The 21,549-nt window shown below is 39.8% G+C and overlaps 1 protein-coding gene across 1 annotated transcript in view; it reads left to right on the forward strand.

The window, feature by feature from the left end:
- Window positions 1–2,328: 2,328 nt before the first annotated feature.
- Window positions 2,329–21,549, forward strand: part of SLC45A2 (solute carrier family 45 member 2) — a 29,077-nt gene continuing 9,856 nt past the window's right edge. Inside the window, exons 1-4 of the mRNA XM_067464640.1 lie at window positions 2,329–2,857; window positions 6,045–6,221; window positions 11,244–11,566; window positions 18,440–18,583. Coding sequence (XP_067320741.1) covers window positions 2,410–2,857; window positions 6,045–6,221; window positions 11,244–11,566; window positions 18,440–18,583 — 1,092 coding nt within the window. The 5' untranslated portion in view covers window positions 2,329–2,409. The remainder of the gene's footprint in view (window positions 2,858–6,044; window positions 6,222–11,243; window positions 11,567–18,439; window positions 18,584–21,549) is intronic.

Here is a 21,549-nt window from a genome sequence, read left to right on the forward strand (position 1 = left end):
CTGTCATTTTATTATAGTACTTATTTTTGGTCTAAGGTTGGAGTTAAACTATACTAATAAATAAAATGCTCAAAGCAGTGATGGGGAATGTGTGATTATTCAGGATTCCTTGGACTGTAGTACCAATCAGTTCTAGTCAGTATTGCCATAAGTGATATTTATTTATTTACTATATTTCTATACTGCCACACTCCGCCCAGGGGCGACTCATGGCGGTTTACAGAAAGGCACAATTCGATGCCCATAACAATATAAAAATAGATAAAACATTTAAACATGGATAAAAATTCACTACATAATAACATCAATAAAAACATCATAAAACAATAAATCCTTCGCATTTCATTACCAAATCATTATCCAGTCGCATTGTCCAGCCATTCCAAGATCAGAGTTTATCTGCTACACTGCATTTGGGAAAGCCTGCTCAAAGAGCCAGGTGGTAAGATAGATGCAGAGGCAGCCCTAGATAATTTTCAATGGTAAGCAAAGAGTATTTTGCCACCCCCTCCCCCAACCAATCACTGATATATATTTTCTGTTCGCCATGGGAATTCTGTGTGCCATATTTGGTTCAATTCAATCATTGGTGGGGTTCAGAATGCTCTTTGATTGTAGGTGAACTATACATCCCAATAACTACAACTCACATATGTCAAGGTCTATTTTCCCCCAAGAGCACCTCAAGAGCGCCCCTGGGCAAAATCAACTATACTGAAAGTGCTTACTTTGGCGTAATGGGTTGAGCCGCCCCTGGATAGATGGTAAGAGCTGCAGTGCAACATCACCAGGAAGGTCACACAATCCATCATTTCTGGTGTAGAGCCTTATCAGCAAATTGTGTTGAAAACTATAAAGCCAAATAAGATCCTTCAGGGAGAAGTATAATTCCATTCCACTCACTGGCCAGTACACCGCTGGGAAGCTAAAAACACCTTTCATTTTCATTCACCAAAGCTCACAATCTTAGATTTAATCTCAAAGTTATTAACACGGTTTTTAAAAAAAGGATTAGCATGTATATTAGAATATTATCACTGGCTGTGCATGTCCTGTCATATTAAATCAGGCAGAAAAAGAATGTTATATCTACTTGCACCTAGTAATAGCTCCATGTTATATAATTACTTAATTGTATATTATTTATGTTTTCAAACATTCTGATAATTTAGCCACTTTGAGTCCCCTTCAGGGGAGATAAAATGGGGCATTAATATAATATAATATAATATAATATAATATAATATAATATAATATAATAATCTATGGAAAAGAGATGACTTTTTCAAAATGAACCCTAAAGTAGAATACTCCCTGTGTATTTTAATTTTTCCTCATGGAAAATAGGCTTAACATTAAAATAGAAGCTTAACATAATATAGGGAAGGAGCTTCAAGTATTCACAGGGAAAACAGAACCCAGGAAGCAAGAAAGCCAAACATCAAAGCATCCTAAGCATCAAAGCACATGGGATTAAATGCCACTAGAGAGTTTGCATAACTTGTACTCTTTTTTCCTTCTACAACTCTGTCAACCAGTTCAGTCCAGTAAACCCATTGTTGCTTTAAATCAGAGTGTAAAAAAGTATCTCATAGATAATTGACAAATGCATCAATATCCTGACCAGAGTTTGGAAAAGTCAATGATTCTCTAGTCATCAGTGCTAAGGGGATTCTGGGATCTGCAGTTTTTAAAACAAGCACAACCCAGAAATGGTCAATATTTTTAGGATAAACTATAAATTGCCAATTTCTTATTGCCCAGGCAGACAACTCAAAAGCTCCCATCGAGGAGATAAGGCAGTCTATAAATAAAGAGGATGATGATGAGATGTTGATGATAATGATGGTGGTAGTGGTGGTGTTGTCATACATTTGTCATAGATTCTAATATTGACATGTTGTGGATTTTGGATACTGTTTGATTGCTACAAATTGTCCTGTTGGGAGAGTTCAAAAAGTAACTACTCGAATGCTGGCTTGATACTCTGGGAGTTGCAGTTAAAAAAAAATCCAAATTCTGGATCTTGCTGCTTTGCTGAACGGAAGGAAATAGTTTATGTGGCTATTTTGCAAATTCAGTTTAAAACAATCATGTCTTTAAATGAAAGCTGCTCCCTGGCGCATGAGGATTGTACATTCACGTGAAAGGCTTCCTTGCTCTTTTGGAGATAATCCTCCAGTCATAGAGAGCAGAGAACTCTCCATTTAGCCCGGAGCTCTAATAGGACTAATCTTCCATTGGAGGCTCTCAGGCGCACAGTACTCCCCCCACCACTCCCCCTTGTGCAACTTGTGATTCTGGAGCCATGAAAAGTATGTGAGCCCCTCCTTTAGCTCTTTTCACTTTTTTCCCAGCCTGACCCAAGATCCATGTCTGCTAGAGCACGCGCTCCCACACAGCAGCCTGATGAGTCTGTCTGAGCCAGAGATGGCTGGGCTGCTTCCACAGCCCTGTGAGATGGGCACTGCCAGCATGGAGTGCAGCAGCGAGAAAGAGGAGACCATGCTCCAGTCCTTGGCTGGGGGAGACCCTTTTGGACAAGTGGAGCCTCCCAAGAAGGCCACAGGGAAGTTGGTGATGCACAGTGTGGTCATGTTTGGCCGGGAGTTCTGCTACGCTGTGGAGGCTGCTTTTGTCACCCCGGTACTCCTCAGCGTGGGCCTCCCCAAAAGCTTGTATAGCCTGGTGTGGCTCATCAGCCCCATCCTTGGCTTTGTTTTGCAGCCTGTGGTCGGCTCAGCCAGTGACCACTGCTCTTCTGGTTGGGGAAAGCGGAGGCCTTTCATCTTGGTCCTTGGCATGATGATGCTGGTGGGAATGGCTTTGTACCTCAACGGAGACACTGTCGTCTTAGGTGAGTAAGTGAAAGCTTCAACAAATACTTCAACAAAGAAAAGATTGTTGAGGAGGAAAACATTACTTTTTTGGACTACAAACCCAGAATTGCCTAGCAGGATTTCTGTAAGCTGTAATCCAAAAACGTAACTTTCCCAAACACTATTAGAAATGCTAGCCCATGTTCTAGAGGCATTTTCTCCTGACATTTCGCCTGCATCTATGGCAAGTATCCTCAGAGGTAGTGAGGAAAAGCCATGCATCAACATTAAAGCAAAATGTGGGATGAATACATCAGGATTCAGGATTCACTTTGCACTTTTGTCATGGGAGAACTGCTCAGCCCTTCCATGACTGAATTACACAGTGTCTTAGTTGCTACAAATATCTTAAACTGAGAAATTGTAGCCATGTTGCTTGGGAATTCATAGAATCATAAAGTTGGAAGAGACCTCATGGGCCATCCAGTCCAACCCCCTGCCAAGAAGCAGGAATATTGCATTCAAAGCACCCCCGGCAGATGGCCATCCAGCCTCTGTTTAAAAGCCTCTAAAGAAGGAGCCTCCACCACACTCCGGGGCAGAGAGTTCCACTGCTGAACAGCTCTCACAGTCAGGAAGTTCTTCCTAATGTTCATATGGAATCTCCTTTCTTGTAGCTTGAAGCCATTGTTCCGTGTCCTAGTCTCCAAGGAAGCAGAAAACAAGCTTGCTCCCTCCTCCCTGTGAATTCTGGGAACTTCAGTCCAACCAAGTCATATTTCAAAATTCAGGAGTAGCAGTGAAATGATTATTGGTTAATTATGGATTGGATGTTGGTTATGGGTTTGCTTGCTATATAGTAGCTGGCATTACTTTTTAAAAAAATAAAGATTTGGGATACAAATAAGAGGGACACCATGTTAATTGCCTTTCAGGCAATGTGCTGAACATTTGCAGCAGGCTGCTTGCTTGATTCAGAAAGTATATGTATTCTGTATTTGGGTTTGCTATCTGTGTTGGCAACATTTTTGCACAAAGTTTCCAAGAAAACAAAGGCAGGTAAAAATAAAAAGGATGACCAATCCAGTTATTATATTAATCAATGTACATTGTTTATTTCAAGTGTAACTTCTTGGAAAGGTCAACCACATTGATTTTTATTCTATCCCGGTATTAGCAGAATATTTTTTTTTTAAATGACATTTTGGTTACAATATTTCAGTTTCATAGTGCTACTTGTCTTACAGTCCTACAGAATCTTTTCAGTCCTAATATTAGCAATTGCACTTTACCTGCAAAATGAAGGCCAAGCACTGCCCCTATCAGTGTTTTCAGTCTGGCTTGCAGAAGTTTTGATGGCAACATGTCCGTTTTCTAAATTCTCCAGAGGCATATTAAGATTTCCACAGTAATCTTTGCTCTCTTACAGCCTTTCCCTAGCAAGAAATACAAGTGGCAAGCAATAGGTACTACAGAAGTTACAATTTTAATTCCCCAAACAGGCATGGTCATTGAAAATTGCACATTGGAGTCTTCATACCCACTGAGGTTTGGTTCCAGGAACACCCTCCCCGCTCCAATTACAAAATCTATGGATACTAATTAAATACAACAGCATATTAAAATGAAGTTCTGTATAAAAAATGGCAAAATCAAGATTTGTCTTTGGGATTAAAATAATAATTTGATAACATGTATGTTTGGATCTGTGGATGCAGAATCTATGAATCCATGGATCATAGTCCCAAACAGTTATTTTTCCAAACTGTGCTTATGAAGAAGCTGAATTCCAGCATTTGGACCAAGACTGTTCTCAGCATTCCAGCTCAAAGCGCCTGTCTCTTCTCTCCCTTGGCTGTCTCTACGCAAGCAGTCTCACCCCAATAATATTACTACGATTAGGACCAATTCAAAAGGCAGCATTTACTAAGCTCTGGAGACTTCTGAAGTAAACCTGGCATTTCCTCAACAAATTTGGAAGGCTCACACACGGAATGCAAGTAGCTTACTTCAAAGCTAACCTTTTAAAGTTCTTCAGGCAAGATGAATCTTTTTGCTGTTATAACAGGTCATTTGGAGTTAAAAACAATTCAAAAGTGGCTCAGTAGCTTAAAAGTCCAAGAGATCTCCATAGATATTACCCATATGCAAGCCTAATGTTTATTCTGGAGCAGCTGTACAGAAGCCATGGGACTATTTGAAGGGCAGGGAGGTTGCAAAGCAATTTGCAGACTGCAAGGACCCCGTACTGAAATTGGCTTTGACCCATGGCAGTCACTGGAATGAAATCGCTTTCAGAGTATGTTAACACCAACACGAGTGCTTTGAAGCCTGCCAGATTCATCTCGTGAGTGCTAACTAACTGTGGTGGAAAGGAATATATAATCCTATACCAAATTAAGTCTTTTGGCATGCTCTCATTCACCATATAAATTCAGGCACAGTGAAATTAGGGCTGGTAGTTTGTAAGACAGAAGCTTTACATTCCCAAGTGAAGCACAGAATTAAATTACTCATGGTATTTTATGTGCAAGAAATATTTAAACATTTATATCTTACAAAATACAATCCATATCTAACAAATATGTGATTGGGGGTGGTGAAGGCCAGGGCCCTTCCAGACAGCCAGAATATCAAGGCAGATAATACACAATGTCTGCTTTTAACTAGATTATCTGAGTCCACACTGCCATATAATCCAGTTCAATGTGGACTTTATACCGCTGTGTGGAAGGGGCTTAAGCGAGTGAAAGAATTTATAGCACAACTCTTCATAGACGAAGTTCCATTCAGCAAATGCATGGGTGTGTGAGAATGACAATTAAAATACAAAATTTATAACTATGATGGTGAGATGTTAATTTCAGTTTGTTAGAGACAAAGGTGGGAGGAAAGATGTTGCTTCAAGCCAAGGTGCATAACTTTGAAAAGATTGGGCAACTTCACAGGAGGTTGTCACACAGTAGGAGGAAGAAGACTTTCAAAATGTGAGGAATTATGGGTTTTGTGGTCTGGAAAAATAACCTTTCCAAGCACTACTTGTAATAACACAACACAGGATCAGGACTTTTCTCCTATAGACCCTTCAGCAGGAAGAGTCCCTTGTCCCTTGACTGAATTTCAACAAAGGGTCTTCATCTATCTTCCTTCGCTCAGCCTTCCCCTACTTCCCATCCTCAGTTCTCTATAAGTAATACTTTTCCCCTGCAATTTCCTTTTTTATAGCTTTGGTCCCTGACCGAGCCAGCCAAAGGACCTGGGCTATAGTCATCACTATGCTGGGTGTGGTGCTCTTTGATTTTGCAGCTGACTTCATTGATGGTCCCATTAAGGCTTATCTGTTTGACGTCTGCTCTCACCAGGATAAGGAAAGAGGGCTCCATTATCACGCCCTTCTGACAGGTAAAACAAGGCTTCCAAGGCACCTTTGTGGGCCCTTTATACCATTGATGCTAGAGATTGAGGAGATGTTCTGGGAGGGGAGAGGAGGGGAAGGGGAGGATGCTTGCTGCGTTGAGGTCTCCTTTCTGTTTCCGTGCTCAAGCTCCCTGAATGAATGGATCATCTGATCTGCTGCTTCAGTCAGGAGCATTGTTTAAACAGCTTACCTTGTGACCACAGAACTACAAAGAGGTTCTGGAAGATAAGTTTCTTTCAAAGAAAGACACAATTAAAATGGAAGTTAACCTAGCAATGTTTGGAATGCTCTTGGGTTGGTTTTGTTTTCTTAGTAGTATATGGGGTAGAACCATTCACCCCAAATATTATACTTTCCATGAGAACGGGAGGTTCCAAATACATTGGGCTTGTGTTAGTTATATAAATATCACATAGAAATGGACAGATGTATAAAGCTCAAATCCTTTGCCACATATCACACCAGAAGGCAGTGGCAGGGAGTGTACACTTTATATTGCATCTGTTAACAATGCTACTATTATATACGGTGACTTTTTAAAAATACTTACATTTAGATTTTTCTCTCTCCAACTATCCCAATTTAGCAATTACAGTTCTGATTAATCCTTTCCTGTCCCAATTTTACATCTGCTTTTAAAATGTCCTACTTTACTCCACTCCCCCTTTTGTCCTCATCTTACTTCGTTGCTGCAGAATGAATTCCAACCATCCATGACTTGAAAATATTCCACACAAAAAGGCTAGCTTTGATTTTGCTCTTTAAGATGAGAGACATCACTTTGCTGTGCCATTGTTTATAATGAAACTTGATCATCCACGGGATGGAATGATCTTGTGCTTTGAATGCATAGCTAAACGTAAACATACATCTAAATTATACTAGATTAAATAAACTATATTGCATATTTTATGCAATTCTTTATGAATAACACCCAGCAAAACATTTCTGGTAAAATGTAAACTCTACCTTTAAAATGTTTTGAATTAATTTATATATACATCTTAATCACTTTTTGCCAACTTTTAAATCCCCCACATGTGACCAAAAAGATTCTTGTTTGTCCAGACAACTCCAACGTTGATTTGAAACACTTATTGGCATTTTTCTCACAAATTATATAATATACCATCTTGGACACATTTTCTTTTAGATTGCAACACAAAGTAATTTTTTAAAAAATCTTTGGTACATGCATTCATTTGTACATAATGCCCAATATTTGGGCCCCATCTTATCATGTATTCTTTAACAAATGAATATTCTGTTTCCATTTTCAAAAGGCAGTTAACACACTTTTTAAATTACACCATCATTATCCTTAACAATTCTAAGAAAAAGCCATTTCCTCTTGCCCCTTTCACAAGATCTCCATTTTCTTGCTTAAATCTCTTTTAAGGTTGTAGACAAAAAAAACCCAGTTAAGATCTATGCACTCTTTAAAAACATCTCTGTTTACTTTTAGCTCCAAAAATCTTGTTCCAATGCTCACTTCCCTTGAATACATGAGAGTGCCATCTCTGAACTAAGTTTAGGAAATCTTCTGTTTTTCTATTTGAATTTCCAAAATCCTGTTGCTAACACCGAGGGATTTTGTAAACTGAAGTTCCACCAAATAATTTTTTTCCAACTCTGGTCTGAATGATCATTAATGCTGATTTTGCAGCCCCTAATAATGATTTGTCCAGCTCCAAATAACACTAATTTACCTTGTGATGATCTATGCTTTCCTGTGTCAGGGCAAGCATAAGTGGAAATGCCTTCAGATATTGTTAGATTGCAAGTCCTAAAATCCCCGAGTAATGTTACTAGTCACCAGGAATGCTGGGAGATGCAATCCAAAAACATTTAGACAGCCACAGGTCCCTACCCCTGCTCTGTATTCTCATCTTGAACACCACTATGGTGAGCATTTAGGTCTTCAAATTAGGGGTTGATCACTAAGTGGGTTTCAGTGAAATGTCAAAAAACAATTTTAAATTCTACAAAGAGCTGCGGGTTTTTTGACATGAAAGAAAAGATATTATTGTTTCCTAGTTGGAAATTCTTTTTGTCAACAGTGATCTTTCCTCTCCATTGTAAATCCAGCCTTTCCCCCTTTTACAGATGTAGTAATTCTTATGCTCTAAAAATATTCGTTCTCTGACCTCTGGACTAATCTTTCATGTTGGGCTGGCAAAGGTCTTAAGAGAGGGAAGGAAAATGCACGTGATCTGAATGCCTCTGATCAGCCCACCACAAGACAAAGAGCAGATTGTGCTGCATTGCAAGCCCAGGGGCTGCAATGTCAAAATCACCTGCCTCGTGGATTTGGGAGACAGGACATCTCAGATGTTATTCATGCTGCTACTCATGGGATGTGTCCTTGCATTTCTGGTAGCTGTCACAAATCACAGTAGTCACTGCATTTATCATTTCCCAAAGACAGAAGCTGTTCCTGAAAGCACACTGTGTTTATGATGGAGTCATTCCCAAATTCTAGCCAATATTGTAGAGTAGACTAATTACAAGCCAAGCCACTTTTTGTAAACCTTAGACTTTAGCAGTTCTTATTTCTTAAACTGGAAAGAATGGAAGCAGTAATAAGAATTCCCTTTTCTTCCTTCTGAGTGTGTCCAACAAACTAAAATACACACAGAGTTCCCTAGAGAAAGCTGGAGTCCTTTTGATCACTCAATAAGATACAAGTTGCAAGTCCATTTTTTAAATTAGCCACTGATATCCAGTACTGACCTTTGGAGAGGATTTTAAGTTCTCACAGGTTGTGTGGCTTTCTGTGAGTGATCCTCATGTCTAGACCTTCTGCAGCCTATTTTAAGACCTTTCAAATAACAGACGTATTATGGGACTCCTCAACAGAATGTTATTGAAACATCACGGTGGGAAAGTACAAAGTGGGTTAAATTACTTTTTTGCCCGGCAACTCACGTGATGCTGGCTGAGATATTATTGGAATTATCATCCAAAGTAGTAACCTCACCAAAGCCCTAAAGAGGCTGCATTGACCCAGGCCAGCATGACCATTGCAAGGGAATTTGGAGCAAAATGTTGCAGTAAAATCTGGAGCAAAAATTTTACTTCCTTGTAGAAATGTTCCTGTTTCAGGTTTCTGCCAATATATTTCCACCTTCCTTTGGAATATTGCACATGGCTTACTTTCTGGATTCACAGCTTTCTTCAAACACAAGTTGAACTCAGGGTGTGGCTAAGAATGAAATAGAATAAAACAATTACAAATAAAACATGGAGCAAATTAAGAACCTAAGATACTAAAGCTGAAAATTAAAATGTACCAGTAAAAGAAAACACAGAATCACACTAATAATAATACCATTTATTTATATTCCACCCTTCTCCCCTAGGGGACTCTGAGTGGATTACAGCATTTACATATATAAGCAAACATCTAAGCATATAAACATATAAGCAAAAACCTACAACAACCCAAACATCTAATGCCTTTACAATTATATACAATGAGACACACACAAACACAAACAAAGGCAAAGGTTTCTCCTTTCATTTCCAGCTTCTGGAGGTGGTGCTCATCTCTGGCACTGGGGAAGTACTATTCTCCATTTTTAAGCCAAGGATCCTGCATTGTCACCTCCTGGTTGTGTATTCGGCAAGATTGCTTGGAGTGTCTCTTTGCCTTTTCCCACTGAAGCAGTATCTATTTATCTACTCACATTTGCATGTTTTCAAACTGCTAGGTTGGCAGGAACTGGAGCTGACAGATGGGAGCTCAGCCCATCTCATAGATTTGAACTGCTAATCTTCAGGTCAGCACCACAGCCCCTTCCACTGTGAGTGAAGTTAGTTGCCAAAGTCTTGCAGGAAGGAAGTGCATTTAATTATTACACAAAGCTGGAAAATCACAAATACAGCAGGACAGGACCATTTTGACTATACCTTTTCACGTGACTTTTAGGGCCTCATCATGCTTAAGCATTTATCCACTTTAGATGCTGTGACTGACTCCTGGAGAATTCTGAAGTTTGTAGTTTAGGGAGGATCCTTTAAGCTGCTCACCCAGAGAAGTGCTGGGCCCCCCTAAACTACAAACCCCAGAATTTTGCAGAAAGCAGGCACAGCATTGAAAGTGGATTAAAGTGGGTAAATGTTCAAGCATGATGAGGCCTCTTATGTCTCTCCTATTGCTTTCCATGTTTATATGGGTTGGAAGGCAGGGCCAGTGAGGCAGTATAGAAGACTGATCACAGAACTGTGCATTGCCAAAGCAGCACCGTAGTGCAGTTGCAGAGAAGTGTGATAATGATTGTTTCACACAATTGTTATAAAACAACAAGCTGGTATGATAATGCTCTTTGCTTGCTTGTGGAAAGACCAAAAAGGAGCCAGCCTAGCTTTGCTTGGGGGGAAGCCAGTGAGAAAGCTCTCTCTCAGAACCATTTCTGAGGTCTACATGAGAAACAAAGATCTCAAAACCCTTGTAAGCTGTTATGGAAGAATATGGCCTCCTGGTTCAGTGCTACTTAAAGTGCTCGCCTTGGAGCCATTGGCTGTTAGTCCCCAGTGAATTCCCAGGAAGGAGAGAAACAATTGCAGTCAATGGCCATATATATGGCCATATATATGATAGCCTGAACCTATGGAACCTGAGCAGGAAATTCTCATTTGGAGATGGGATTTTCCCCTCCCTTCAGATTTTCCCATAGATGGAGTTTACCCAATGCCTCCATCTTTTGTCTACAACCCTGATGGCCCTCACCACCCGAGTTTGCTAGTAAATGTAATGATATCTCTTTCATCTATTTGCAACTACTGATACACACACACACACAAGTATATATATAAATTAGGATCATCTGCTATTTGAAAGTATATTGAGTGATTGGGTAAAATGGACCATGAGGAGAGAGAAAAGAAGCAAAAATGGGAGATGATTTAATCTTTAAATGGGGCAGTCATTTAATACATGTTTGTATTAAATAAAAGTTGTACTATATTTTTACTTTTAATAGAGTGTCTCCATTTTGCTTTAGGTCTGGGCGGGGCCCTTGGCTACCTTACAGGGGCCATTGACTGGGGCCACACTGTCTTGGGAACATATTTGGGAACAGAATTCCAGGTGATGTTCTTCTACGCCGCTCTGGTGTTCCTGATCTGTCTTACGGTACACTTGTGCAGCATTCCTGAAGTATCTCTCACCACCACCAAAGCAAAATCCAAAGCCCTCCTGAATGCATCTAAGCCCCAACAATATGGTTCTCTGGGGAAAGTAAAGAATGGTTATTTCAACACTGGATATAATGAAATTCAGATTGTATCACAGGAAAAGAAGCTCTCCATAAAAAAAGACATCCAGGTAATGGTACTATTTTTTAAAAGTTGCAATAGATTTTTGCTAACAAAAACTTTTGAGCAGATGCTACTAAAGCTCCATCTCTAAGTTCAGGTCATAAGGTGATTTTTCAAGATTGTTTGCAATTTTTAAATTGCACAAATTACACTCAAGGAACCAGAAGAAGAAAGTAAGGGGCTTGTTGTTGAAAGTAAGCAACTTTGTTGTTCTTATTGTGTAGCTTCAAGTTATTTCAGATTTATGGAGACCCTAAGGTGATCCTATTATAGGATGTTCAGAAGGGGTTTGCCCATGGCTTCTTCTGAGGCTGAGAGAATTTGACTTGCCCAAGGCCACCCAGTAGGTTTGAACCCTCTTCTTCTAGTGTTCTAGTACACTTACACCATGTTGGTTCTAAAAAACCAGCCTAAATATGTTAAAACAAAATAGTTGGATTATATGTACTACAAAAGGTAGTCCAATTAAAATATTCCGTTTAAACAGCTAAAAACACAATCAGAACACATTACACATTAAAAATATAGACTTGTGTCTATGCCACAGTTTTTGAGATTGGCTTTAAGCCCATCTTTAAATCTCCTTTCCTGTTCACCAATATTCCATTTTCCATTCTTGATTTGAGAGTAGAGTAATTGCTTTGGGAGACAGTGATCAGGCATTTGAACAACATAGCCAGTCCAGTGAAGTTGATGGTGAAGGATCATTGCTTTAATGCTGGTGGTCTTTGCTTCTTCCAGCATGCTGACATTTGTCTGTCTGTTTTCCCAAGAGATTTGCAGGATTTTTCAGAGGCAAGGCTGATGGCATTGTTCTAGAAGTTAGGTGTGACATCAGTAGGTGGTCTAAGTTTTGCAGGCATATAACTGGGTTGGGAGAACAATAGCTTTATAAACAAGCATCTTGACCCCTACGAATGTCCTGATTCTCAAACACTCTCTGATTCATTTGAGAAAGTGCTGCACTCGCAGCACTCAGGCAGTGTTGTATTTCAGAGTCAATGTTGACTTTTGTGGAGAAGTGGTTGCCAAAGTAGCAGAAACAGTCAACATTTTCTAATGTTACACCATTAGCTGTATTTCTGGCATTGCAAAGGGATTGGATGATGCCTGCAGAAAGAGCACTTTGGAGAGCACAGACTACATTATCATCAGCATATTGGAGTTCTATAACAGATGTTGTTGTGACCTTGGTTTTGGTTTTCCATCTCCTGAGGTTAAGTAACTTGCCATCTGTCTGATAAATGATTTCCACACCGGTGGGTGGCTTTGCATCAACAAGGTGCAGTGTCATAGCTGTGAAGATGGAGAATAAGGTTGGGGCAATAGATGGCCTTTGTTGTGTGAAAGAATTCCCGTGCATCATGGGCATTTGCAAAGTGTTGGATTTCTTAAGCTTTTTTTGTCCACAAGATGTTCTTGAGTTCTTCTTTGGACCTCAGCTTTCGTACTGACGTAGATCTTTTTCTTAGCAGCACAGTTGGTGTCTCTCTGCCATATTTGGAAGGCTTTGGATCTCGTTATCATTTTCAGTCCTGCTGTTGCTTAGTTGGTATCCAAATGTAGTTTTGAGTCTGCATTTGGGGGCAATCTTGATGGCCATTGTAGATCGAATTAACCTGTAGTTTGTCCAGCAGTCATCAACATCTGTCATGATCCTTGTAAGGAACACATCACAGTGGTCTCGGGCACATATAATTACATAGTCTAAGTGGTGCCAAAATTCATTTTTTCTTTTGTGGCTGTAAGGTAGTGACAGTCCAGTCAGGGATGAGAAAGGCAGTCTATGCTTAGACCATCTTTTCTAGTCTCCTCCCTGTGTGAAGTGAGCAGAGTGGATCTTAAAAGGACTTCTCAGTCATGGATACAGCTGCCAAACTACTCAACTTCCTTGGACCTTGAGGTAGAGTGACTGAATCCATATCCACTGCCTATGTGCCAGTCTGTGTCTAGGGGCTTCCAGATTTCACAGTCCTGCCCCCGTCACCTCTTGCTGATCACCATGGGACTATTGTTGGTTTTGTTTTATTTTTCTTGTAAGATGCCTGTGTGTGAATGTGATTTATGTGTAGAGATCGGTGCAGAGCTGATCAACACACAGTGTTCACAGAGTGAGGGTTCCATCCAGTTGCACAGTTAACATGACGACAGTGGCTTCTCAACTGTTGCAGCCTTCTTCCAACTTCACAGCCATTGCAACATGTACCATGTTGTTGTCCGTCTGTTCTGCCATTTTCAGATTGTTCTTGGTCTGGATCCTCCCCTCTGGCTCCTCCTGGGAGGACATGACTCTGATGGTTACACTTGCAGATTCATTGGAACACACAAGTCCCTTCAGTACAAAATAACAATCCATCAAGGGGGATTTTCTATATTTAGAAAATATAGACATAAGCCGTATAGGGTTTTATAAGTCTTAACCAACACTTTGAATTCTCTTTCTCTCCATTCCACTACCAGAACGCTTCATGAAATATCTTAGACCAATTGAGTAATTAGTTAATAATCTACAATGCTGCATGAAAACATCTTTCCACCTGAAAACTGAAACTCCCTTCGTAATAAAAACCGTTCACTTTTCATTCTGAAATACAAGCTATGGGCATTGATCCCAGAGAGCAAGCCGTATGTGTGCCCCTGTCCAGCTGTCTTGAGTTCACTGGTTTTGATTAATTTTGTTCTGATTTCATGTCTTGAAATTAAGCCAAGAATGTACTTGACAAAGTAGTACTATGTTCAAATGGTCTCTCAGCCAAGATCAAGTCAACACATTTAATTAAAAGGACTCAGACAACCCACGAGATATTCTTTGCATTATAATATAGGTTTCACATCATTCTTGCCCTCATGTCAAAGAACCTCGGAATGGATTAAATAGCATAGCAAAGAATGAAGTATCTGTAATCTGATCCATAGAGATTTCCTTAGAAAAGGGGGTGATTGCATGTCAACCTACATATATTCAGCTGGAGTCTATGGGTTCATCTACATAGGAATACAGAGAAAGGATTACCCAAAGTGCACGGGCAAGAGGCCACTATGAACAATAACATATAAGCCAATAAGAATGTTTTTCATATATATGCTATAGTCATAGAGCATTCAATGTACAAACAAAGCTTGTTGAAGTTCAAAATATACTACACAAAGGTTCAAAATACAAGTCTCTTAACACAAAATCTTCCTTACATGGGAAAGACAAATTATTCTTGAAGCAGAATCCAAAGGAATATGATCAAGGCATTACAAACAAACATACTCATAGAAGGCATCTCTCTTATTATCAAGGTTTGTGAGTCCACTATCATATAAAGTTCATGTTCCACATGAAGGAACCTTAATCTACATAGGCTCACCATGAAGTTACTCCTGGTTGTCTTCATGAAGTCCAGGGTTTTTCTGGTCTTTATCTGTTATTCTGTGATAAACAAGGTTAACCCACATTAAGGAAAGTTGGGCATGCTTTGGGGTTTAGCTGAAACTCTAGAACATTGCTACAGTTTGGGCAATGTTAATAATACAACTGGGTTCCATGTGAACCAGGATGCTGTCCACCAAGGCGCCACCATTATCTCCTTTTCCTGGAGCTCATCAGCATAGGGGAAAGAGGACGAAACTGGTCCTTGTTGCCACCATTGCTGCATATGTCTCATCTTTCTCCCTGGTCACATTGGTGTCTCTGCCTCCAGAAAGGATTGTCAACACAGAGAGTCTCTGATGGCCAGGAGCTCTCCCAGAACTCTGCACCAGCGATGGTGACAGGAAAGTAAGATGATGGTCCAATTGGCTGAACCATTCTTGACCCAGCTGGACCATGCAGACTCTACTCTGCTGCCATTATGGTTGGAGACACAGTACACGACAGGCTCCAGGGATAGCCCAGAGCATTACTGTTCCAAACTGGCTAATTAAGCAGTCTATGGAGATAAGCCCTAGATTGATGAAATGTTATTTTACAGGTTGGTTCCTAAAGAATCTGATCACATCCTTTTGCATCCAAATCTGAATATGTCACCATCTGTGAACCATCCAAGAACTAGATAAATTCCAGCTAAGGACTTCAAGTGAGATCTGCCTGCATAAAATTGGATTTTAAACTGATGTACCTAGAAATCATCAGACTCATGATTTGACCCAAGGTGGGCTGTCAAAACAAGAAAAGGGATTGTGCAAGCAGTGTTCTATGATCTATCCATTACAACACATCACCAACTAATAGATCAAGTACTGGGCTAAATGGAACACTATGATGTCAGAATTGTTTTTGTATCTCTTTATTGGGTACATAATAGAAGAAATTTTTCAGTGACAAGAAGTTCTGTGAAATTGCATTTGCCTGTGGACACACACATTTGTATCCATGGTGCTCACCAATGACCAACTTTTGGAAGGAAAAGACAGAGTGGTTATTATTGAGAAAATTGCTGTCTGGGCACCATGGTGACTGTGACACTGAAAATATAGTGCAGGATCTATCTCTAGCTACAAGAAACTAATTGCATTTACCATATCTTGAGCCAGGTGAAAATTCCTTCACTATACATATCGAAAAGCTCACTCAACCAGTCAAATGGGTTTAGTGTGAGTTGGGATTTGCATTTTAGATGCTCGTCTGAATGAACAATATAGATTGTAAGGCTACTTCTGTATGTTGATATTTCATGTCAACTTCAGACAGTTTAGGAATACAGGGAGAACTTGCATTGTAATGGAACAATGTGAACAAAATGATTCAAAATCTAATCAAGTTGACTTCATGTCCAGATTTCCACCAGCTGAATCTGATAATCTGAAAGTGAGCCTTAGGCATTAGGTTCAATTAAGCATCTTCACCATCAGCATCATCAAGGACTATTATTTCTTTTAATAGTGCAGTCTCTGTTTTTTTAGCCCTTTGACTAGTGAGAAGTTCATCAGAAGCAATTCTCTTGGGATGAGATTTCTTGCATCACTTTTCCAACTGTCCTAAACAACTCAGATGGGTATTTACCAGAACTAGATTTGAACAGCTGGACACAATGGTCAGACATGGAAGATTTAACCAAGTCCCATATAACGAACAATTTTTGTATCCGTGAAGCAGCAGAGATAGAAGATATTGGTCATGCACTGTTTAGCTGTAACTTGTATAAGAAAGAGAGAAACCAACACCTCGGACCATACATTATACAAAAGATACACTGGGATCCTTATATTAAAACTAAATTTTAATTGGCTGGCCAGAATGATAAAATTACATACAAAACGGACCCTTTTCTATTTAAAGCAACTATGTTGAGAACTGCATATTTGGAGTCGATTGATGTAAATTGTAGGGGTGATGCAGATATTTCAGCTGGATCTTGACTTCTTGTTAAGAGCTTGTTTATTTTAACTTTGACTGTAATGTGAGTTGTATGCTCTATGTGTATGTGTTAAATATGTTTGTTGAATGTTTTGAAATGGCCAATGGGTTTATCAATAAAACGTATGTATGTAACTTTCACAACTGTCCAAAGGCACAATCACACTATGCTTTTAATGTTGCTTTGATGCGTTGATTCATTTACCTTCATTCAAGTAATTCAGCCTAGTCATATTTATGTCTCTTAATAATGCATTACTTTTGTCTTTTGTTGTCTATTTAGTCCATCTACGGCAGGCATGGGCAAACTTTTTTTGCCTTGGGGCCACATTATGGGCCCAGACGGAAGGGCTAGGCCAGTAGGGAAGGGGGCTGAGCACACACTGAGTAGGGAGGGCCTGGGAAAGAATGGGGCCAGGAGGTTGCAGGGCAGGGCCAGGGTCATCCTCAGGTTGTCTTCCCAGCATAAGGACAGGGCTGCTTGTATCATCCTTATGCTGAGAGGAAGGTGGTACATTTGGTAACTGCCTTGATCCTCCTTCCCACCCTCCTCCCCTGATACTCAGGCTATCCTTGTGGCATTATACTGGGAGGAGGGTGAGATAGATGGCTGAGTATGCTCTGGAGGGCTCTCAGCCACCGCGTGCCTTCCTCGAGTCTTTCTCTGGCATAAGGATCGGGTCACTTGCACCATCCTTATGCCGAGAGGAGAGTGAGACACATGGTGGCTGAGAGTGCTCCAGAGGGCTCTCAGCTGCTATGTGCCTTCCTCCCCCTTCTTTTTGGCATACGGACAAGGCGGGCCACCATGTCCTTATGTGAAGAGATCAGAGAAAATGAGGGCCTGAGGTAAGCACCCAGAGAGCCACATCTGGCCTCCGGGTCTTTGTTTGCCCATGCCTGGTTTATGGCCTGTGGCATACATCCTATACAGCCCATAGCAAATATACATATTACATAAAAGAGTCAGTCTCTTGCATAGTCTTGGTGGCAGTGAATACATTGGGATTGGAATGAGTCTGGACCCTTCCTCTTTTCCTATAATATTATTTCATGTTTATTGAAAGTATTCGTTCATTACACTTTTGATCTCCTAAGCCATGATTTACAATACAAAGCTTTTTATTTTAAAAAATACTTGGGTAAAATTTAAAAACATTTTTAAAGTTTATTTTCACATCAAAGTCCAGAAAGGATTTCATAGTTTTGCTCACCTGCTGGAAACTCAGTAGGGTTGGAATCAACTTGAAAGGTATTATCCATGTAAGAAGATCAAAGAAAGTTGCCTCTTTGCATCTTCAATGTTTTGGAGATCACCAAAGCCCATCCCAGAGCATTTCCAATGTTAGAAGGGTATGTTTTTCCTTGACGTTTAATTTTGCTTTTTAGGCAGAAGGATAATGTGTTAATCTGATTTGAGTGTGGATTTTAAAAAACCATGAATACTGGACAAAAAAAATACCGTCTTCTGTGAATACTTCTAGTGTGTTTTAAAACAAGGCATTCTGCTTAGTTTTGTTTTGTTCTTCATTTCAGGTTCAGAAGCAGATGACCATTAAGTCTCTCCTAAAAGCACTTCTAACCATGCCATCCCACTATCGCTGTTTATGTGTGAGCCATTTGATGGGATGGACTGCTTTCCTTTCCAATATGCTCTTCTTCACTGACTTTATGGGGCAGGTAAAGAAAGGACAGTGTCAAGGGTGGCTGCATCTTATTTTATAGCACAGTGTTTTTTGGCTGCTTCTTTAGTTGGTTTTCTTTTTCTTGGAGTTTAGCTTCCAGTTTTGTCCTTTCTTCTCTTCTTTTCTTGTTTTTGATAGCTCCTTGTTGGATGTAGTGACGACGCATGACTGCCTTGCTGGCATCCCATACTATCTTCAGCTTTGTACCTTTATCTTTGTTCTCTTCAAAAAAAGTTTTTATTGTTTTTTTGCTGCGCTCTATATCTTCTTTTTGTCTAATCAAAGCTTCGTTCAATTTCCACCTCCTATTTTGTGGACCAATTTTTATTTCTATTTTTAACGGACAATGGTTTGTAAAGCTCCTTGTAAGTATTTTAACTTTTCTGACTTTGGTTGATAGCAAGTTGGTTGCCCAGCACATGTCAATGCATGTCCACGTGTGGTGTCTTGCTGAGTAATAAGTGAAGTCTTTGGACTCTGGGTTTTTAAGGCGCCAGATGTCATGCAGTCCCAGATCTTTTTTCAATTGTAGGAAGTTTTGCGGGAGTATCCCACACTTTACTTTTTCCCCAGATTTATCTATCCTGCCATCCAGCACCCCGTTAAAGTCACCTAGTATCACCAAGTTATCGCACATATGTTCAGCTATTTTCCCTCTCAATTGTTTGACGAAGGCGCTTTTTGCTCCATTAGGGGCGTAGATGTTACATAAGAGTATGTTCAGATCGTTAGCTTTAATTTTAACTCCTATCATCCGCCCCTCGTTATCTTTAAATGCTAAATCGGGATTCAAGTTCTCCTTTATATATAATGCTACTCCTCTCTTTTTTTCAATGGAAGAGGAGTAGTATAATTTCCCCAAGTATTTATTCTCCAAATAAGAGCTGTGCTTCCTAAAAGCACTTCTAACCATGCCATCCCACTATCGCTGTTTATGTGTGAGCCATTTGATGGGATGGACTGCTTTCCTTTCCAATATGCTCTTCTTCACTGACTTTATGGGGCAGGTAAAGAAAGGACAGTGTCAAGGGTGGCTGCATCTTATTTTATAGCACAGTGGTTCTCAATCCTTGACCCTCCAGTTATTTTAGATTTCTTCTTTCAGAACCCCTAGCCAATTTGTCAAGTGATCAGAGATTCTGGGAGCTAAAGTCTAGAGGATGAAAGGTTGTTATAGAGGACACACTTCTGCTTCAAGCTGTCTATTGTTAAATGTATTATGAAATTCAAGTCTAGTTTAATGATGAAAAGTAAGAAAGGAGTAGCAAGGGTCCTTGATGATGCCTGTTAACACTTAGCACAAATTGGCTCAGCAATCCCACGGTCAATCAGGTCATATTCTTTTCCTCTATGCTGAGATGTATTGTATGTCTATATAAAATGTAGATGGATAAATTCTAATGATAGGAATTGTTTCTAAATTTGTGATGATACACACAAATTATAATTAGCAAATATTATGCACTTCTGTTCCCCTCCCTTGATCTTCATGCCTCTTCCCTTTTGGCAATTTGTAAATGGCCACCCTAAGCTATTCCCTTGAATGCAAACTTTTTGACATCAATGATTTCATGCACTTATTTTTGATAACATGGTGGCCAACATTCAGAGCTATAATGCCCCAAGAGATCAAGAGTGAGAAATTTCAGTGAACAAAAAGAAATGACAACTCCATCTATCAGATAGGTGGGAATTAAAAAAATAACTACTCTATGCCCCCAAAGACAAAATAATATGTTTTTTAAAAACATTATGATTCCCCAAACCTCCCAAAAATATTTATCTCCATTTAGACTGGATCTATACTGCCAAAATGCAGTTTGAACTGTGTTAAATGAGGTCCTCTCACACCAGCCCAAAGGCAAGTGAAATAGCATATCAATCAACAATTCTACCTGCATTTGGAAGCCACATGGGTGGCATACAATAGTTCCCTATTTGATGTCATTCAAATATGTTTATATAGAAGCAGGTAATTAGACTGCAGGGAGAGTCAATGTGGTGTCATGGTTTGAGCATTGGAGTACAATTCTGGAGACCAGGGTTTGATTCTCCACCTGGCCATGGAAACCCACTGGGTTCTCAGTTGAAGAAAATGCCATGATAGGGTTTCTGTAAGTTGAAGAAGATCTCCTATTCCTCAAATTATACTGCTGAAATGAAGAAAGCATGGGATAATCAGTATTCAGTTTCTAAAATCTGCAAACTTCATTCACTTAGAATGAAATCCTCGGTCACGATTCTTTCTTTCTAATATATAATGTCTTCCACCAGGTTCCACTTAGTGGATCTCTATGGTTCAAGGACCAAAAAAAAAAGAAGCACAAATTGGATCCCAATAGCCTGAAGTCTCTTCATTTTTGCAAGAGAGAACATTTCTCTGAATTTGGATTAAAGTCCCAAGAGGCCACAACACCAACTGAAGAACAAACACTGCTCTTTGTAGGCTGCTCTATGTGAAGAAAGACGCAGTATACAAATTTATTCAACTAGCTAATTTTTCTGCCCATGCATCTGCTCTGTTTATTTCATGATGGAATATTATAATTAAGAAGCATCTACACCACAGGATTGTTGTAGTTTGACACTGTTTTAACTGTCATGATTAAATGCTATAGGATACTGGTATTTGTAGTTTGGTGAGGCACCAGCACTCTTCGCCAGTGCTCTTGCAAAACTACAACCTCCATGATTTCACAGCATCAAGCCATGGCAGTTAAAACAGTGTCATGCTACATTAATCCTGCCATGTAGATGCCTCCTGGGACATATTGATATATCTGCATTAATCTGTGATGCACAATATGGGTCTGTGGCTCAGTGGAAAAGTTCATGCTTTGTGCCTGAGTGGCTCAAGTTTCAATCCCAGACATGTATAGACAAAATTGAAAAACCCTGTTCCAATTCCAATTAGAACTTCCAATGTTCCAGTTAGAGCTTGGGCGATTTACATTTTTAGAT

Source organism: Anolis sagrei, chromosome 2, assembly GCF_037176765.1.
Source record: "Anolis sagrei isolate rAnoSag1 chromosome 2, rAnoSag1.mat, whole genome shotgun sequence".
NCBI classification, from domain to species: domain Eukaryota; kingdom Metazoa; phylum Chordata; class Lepidosauria; order Squamata; family Dactyloidae; genus Anolis; species Anolis sagrei.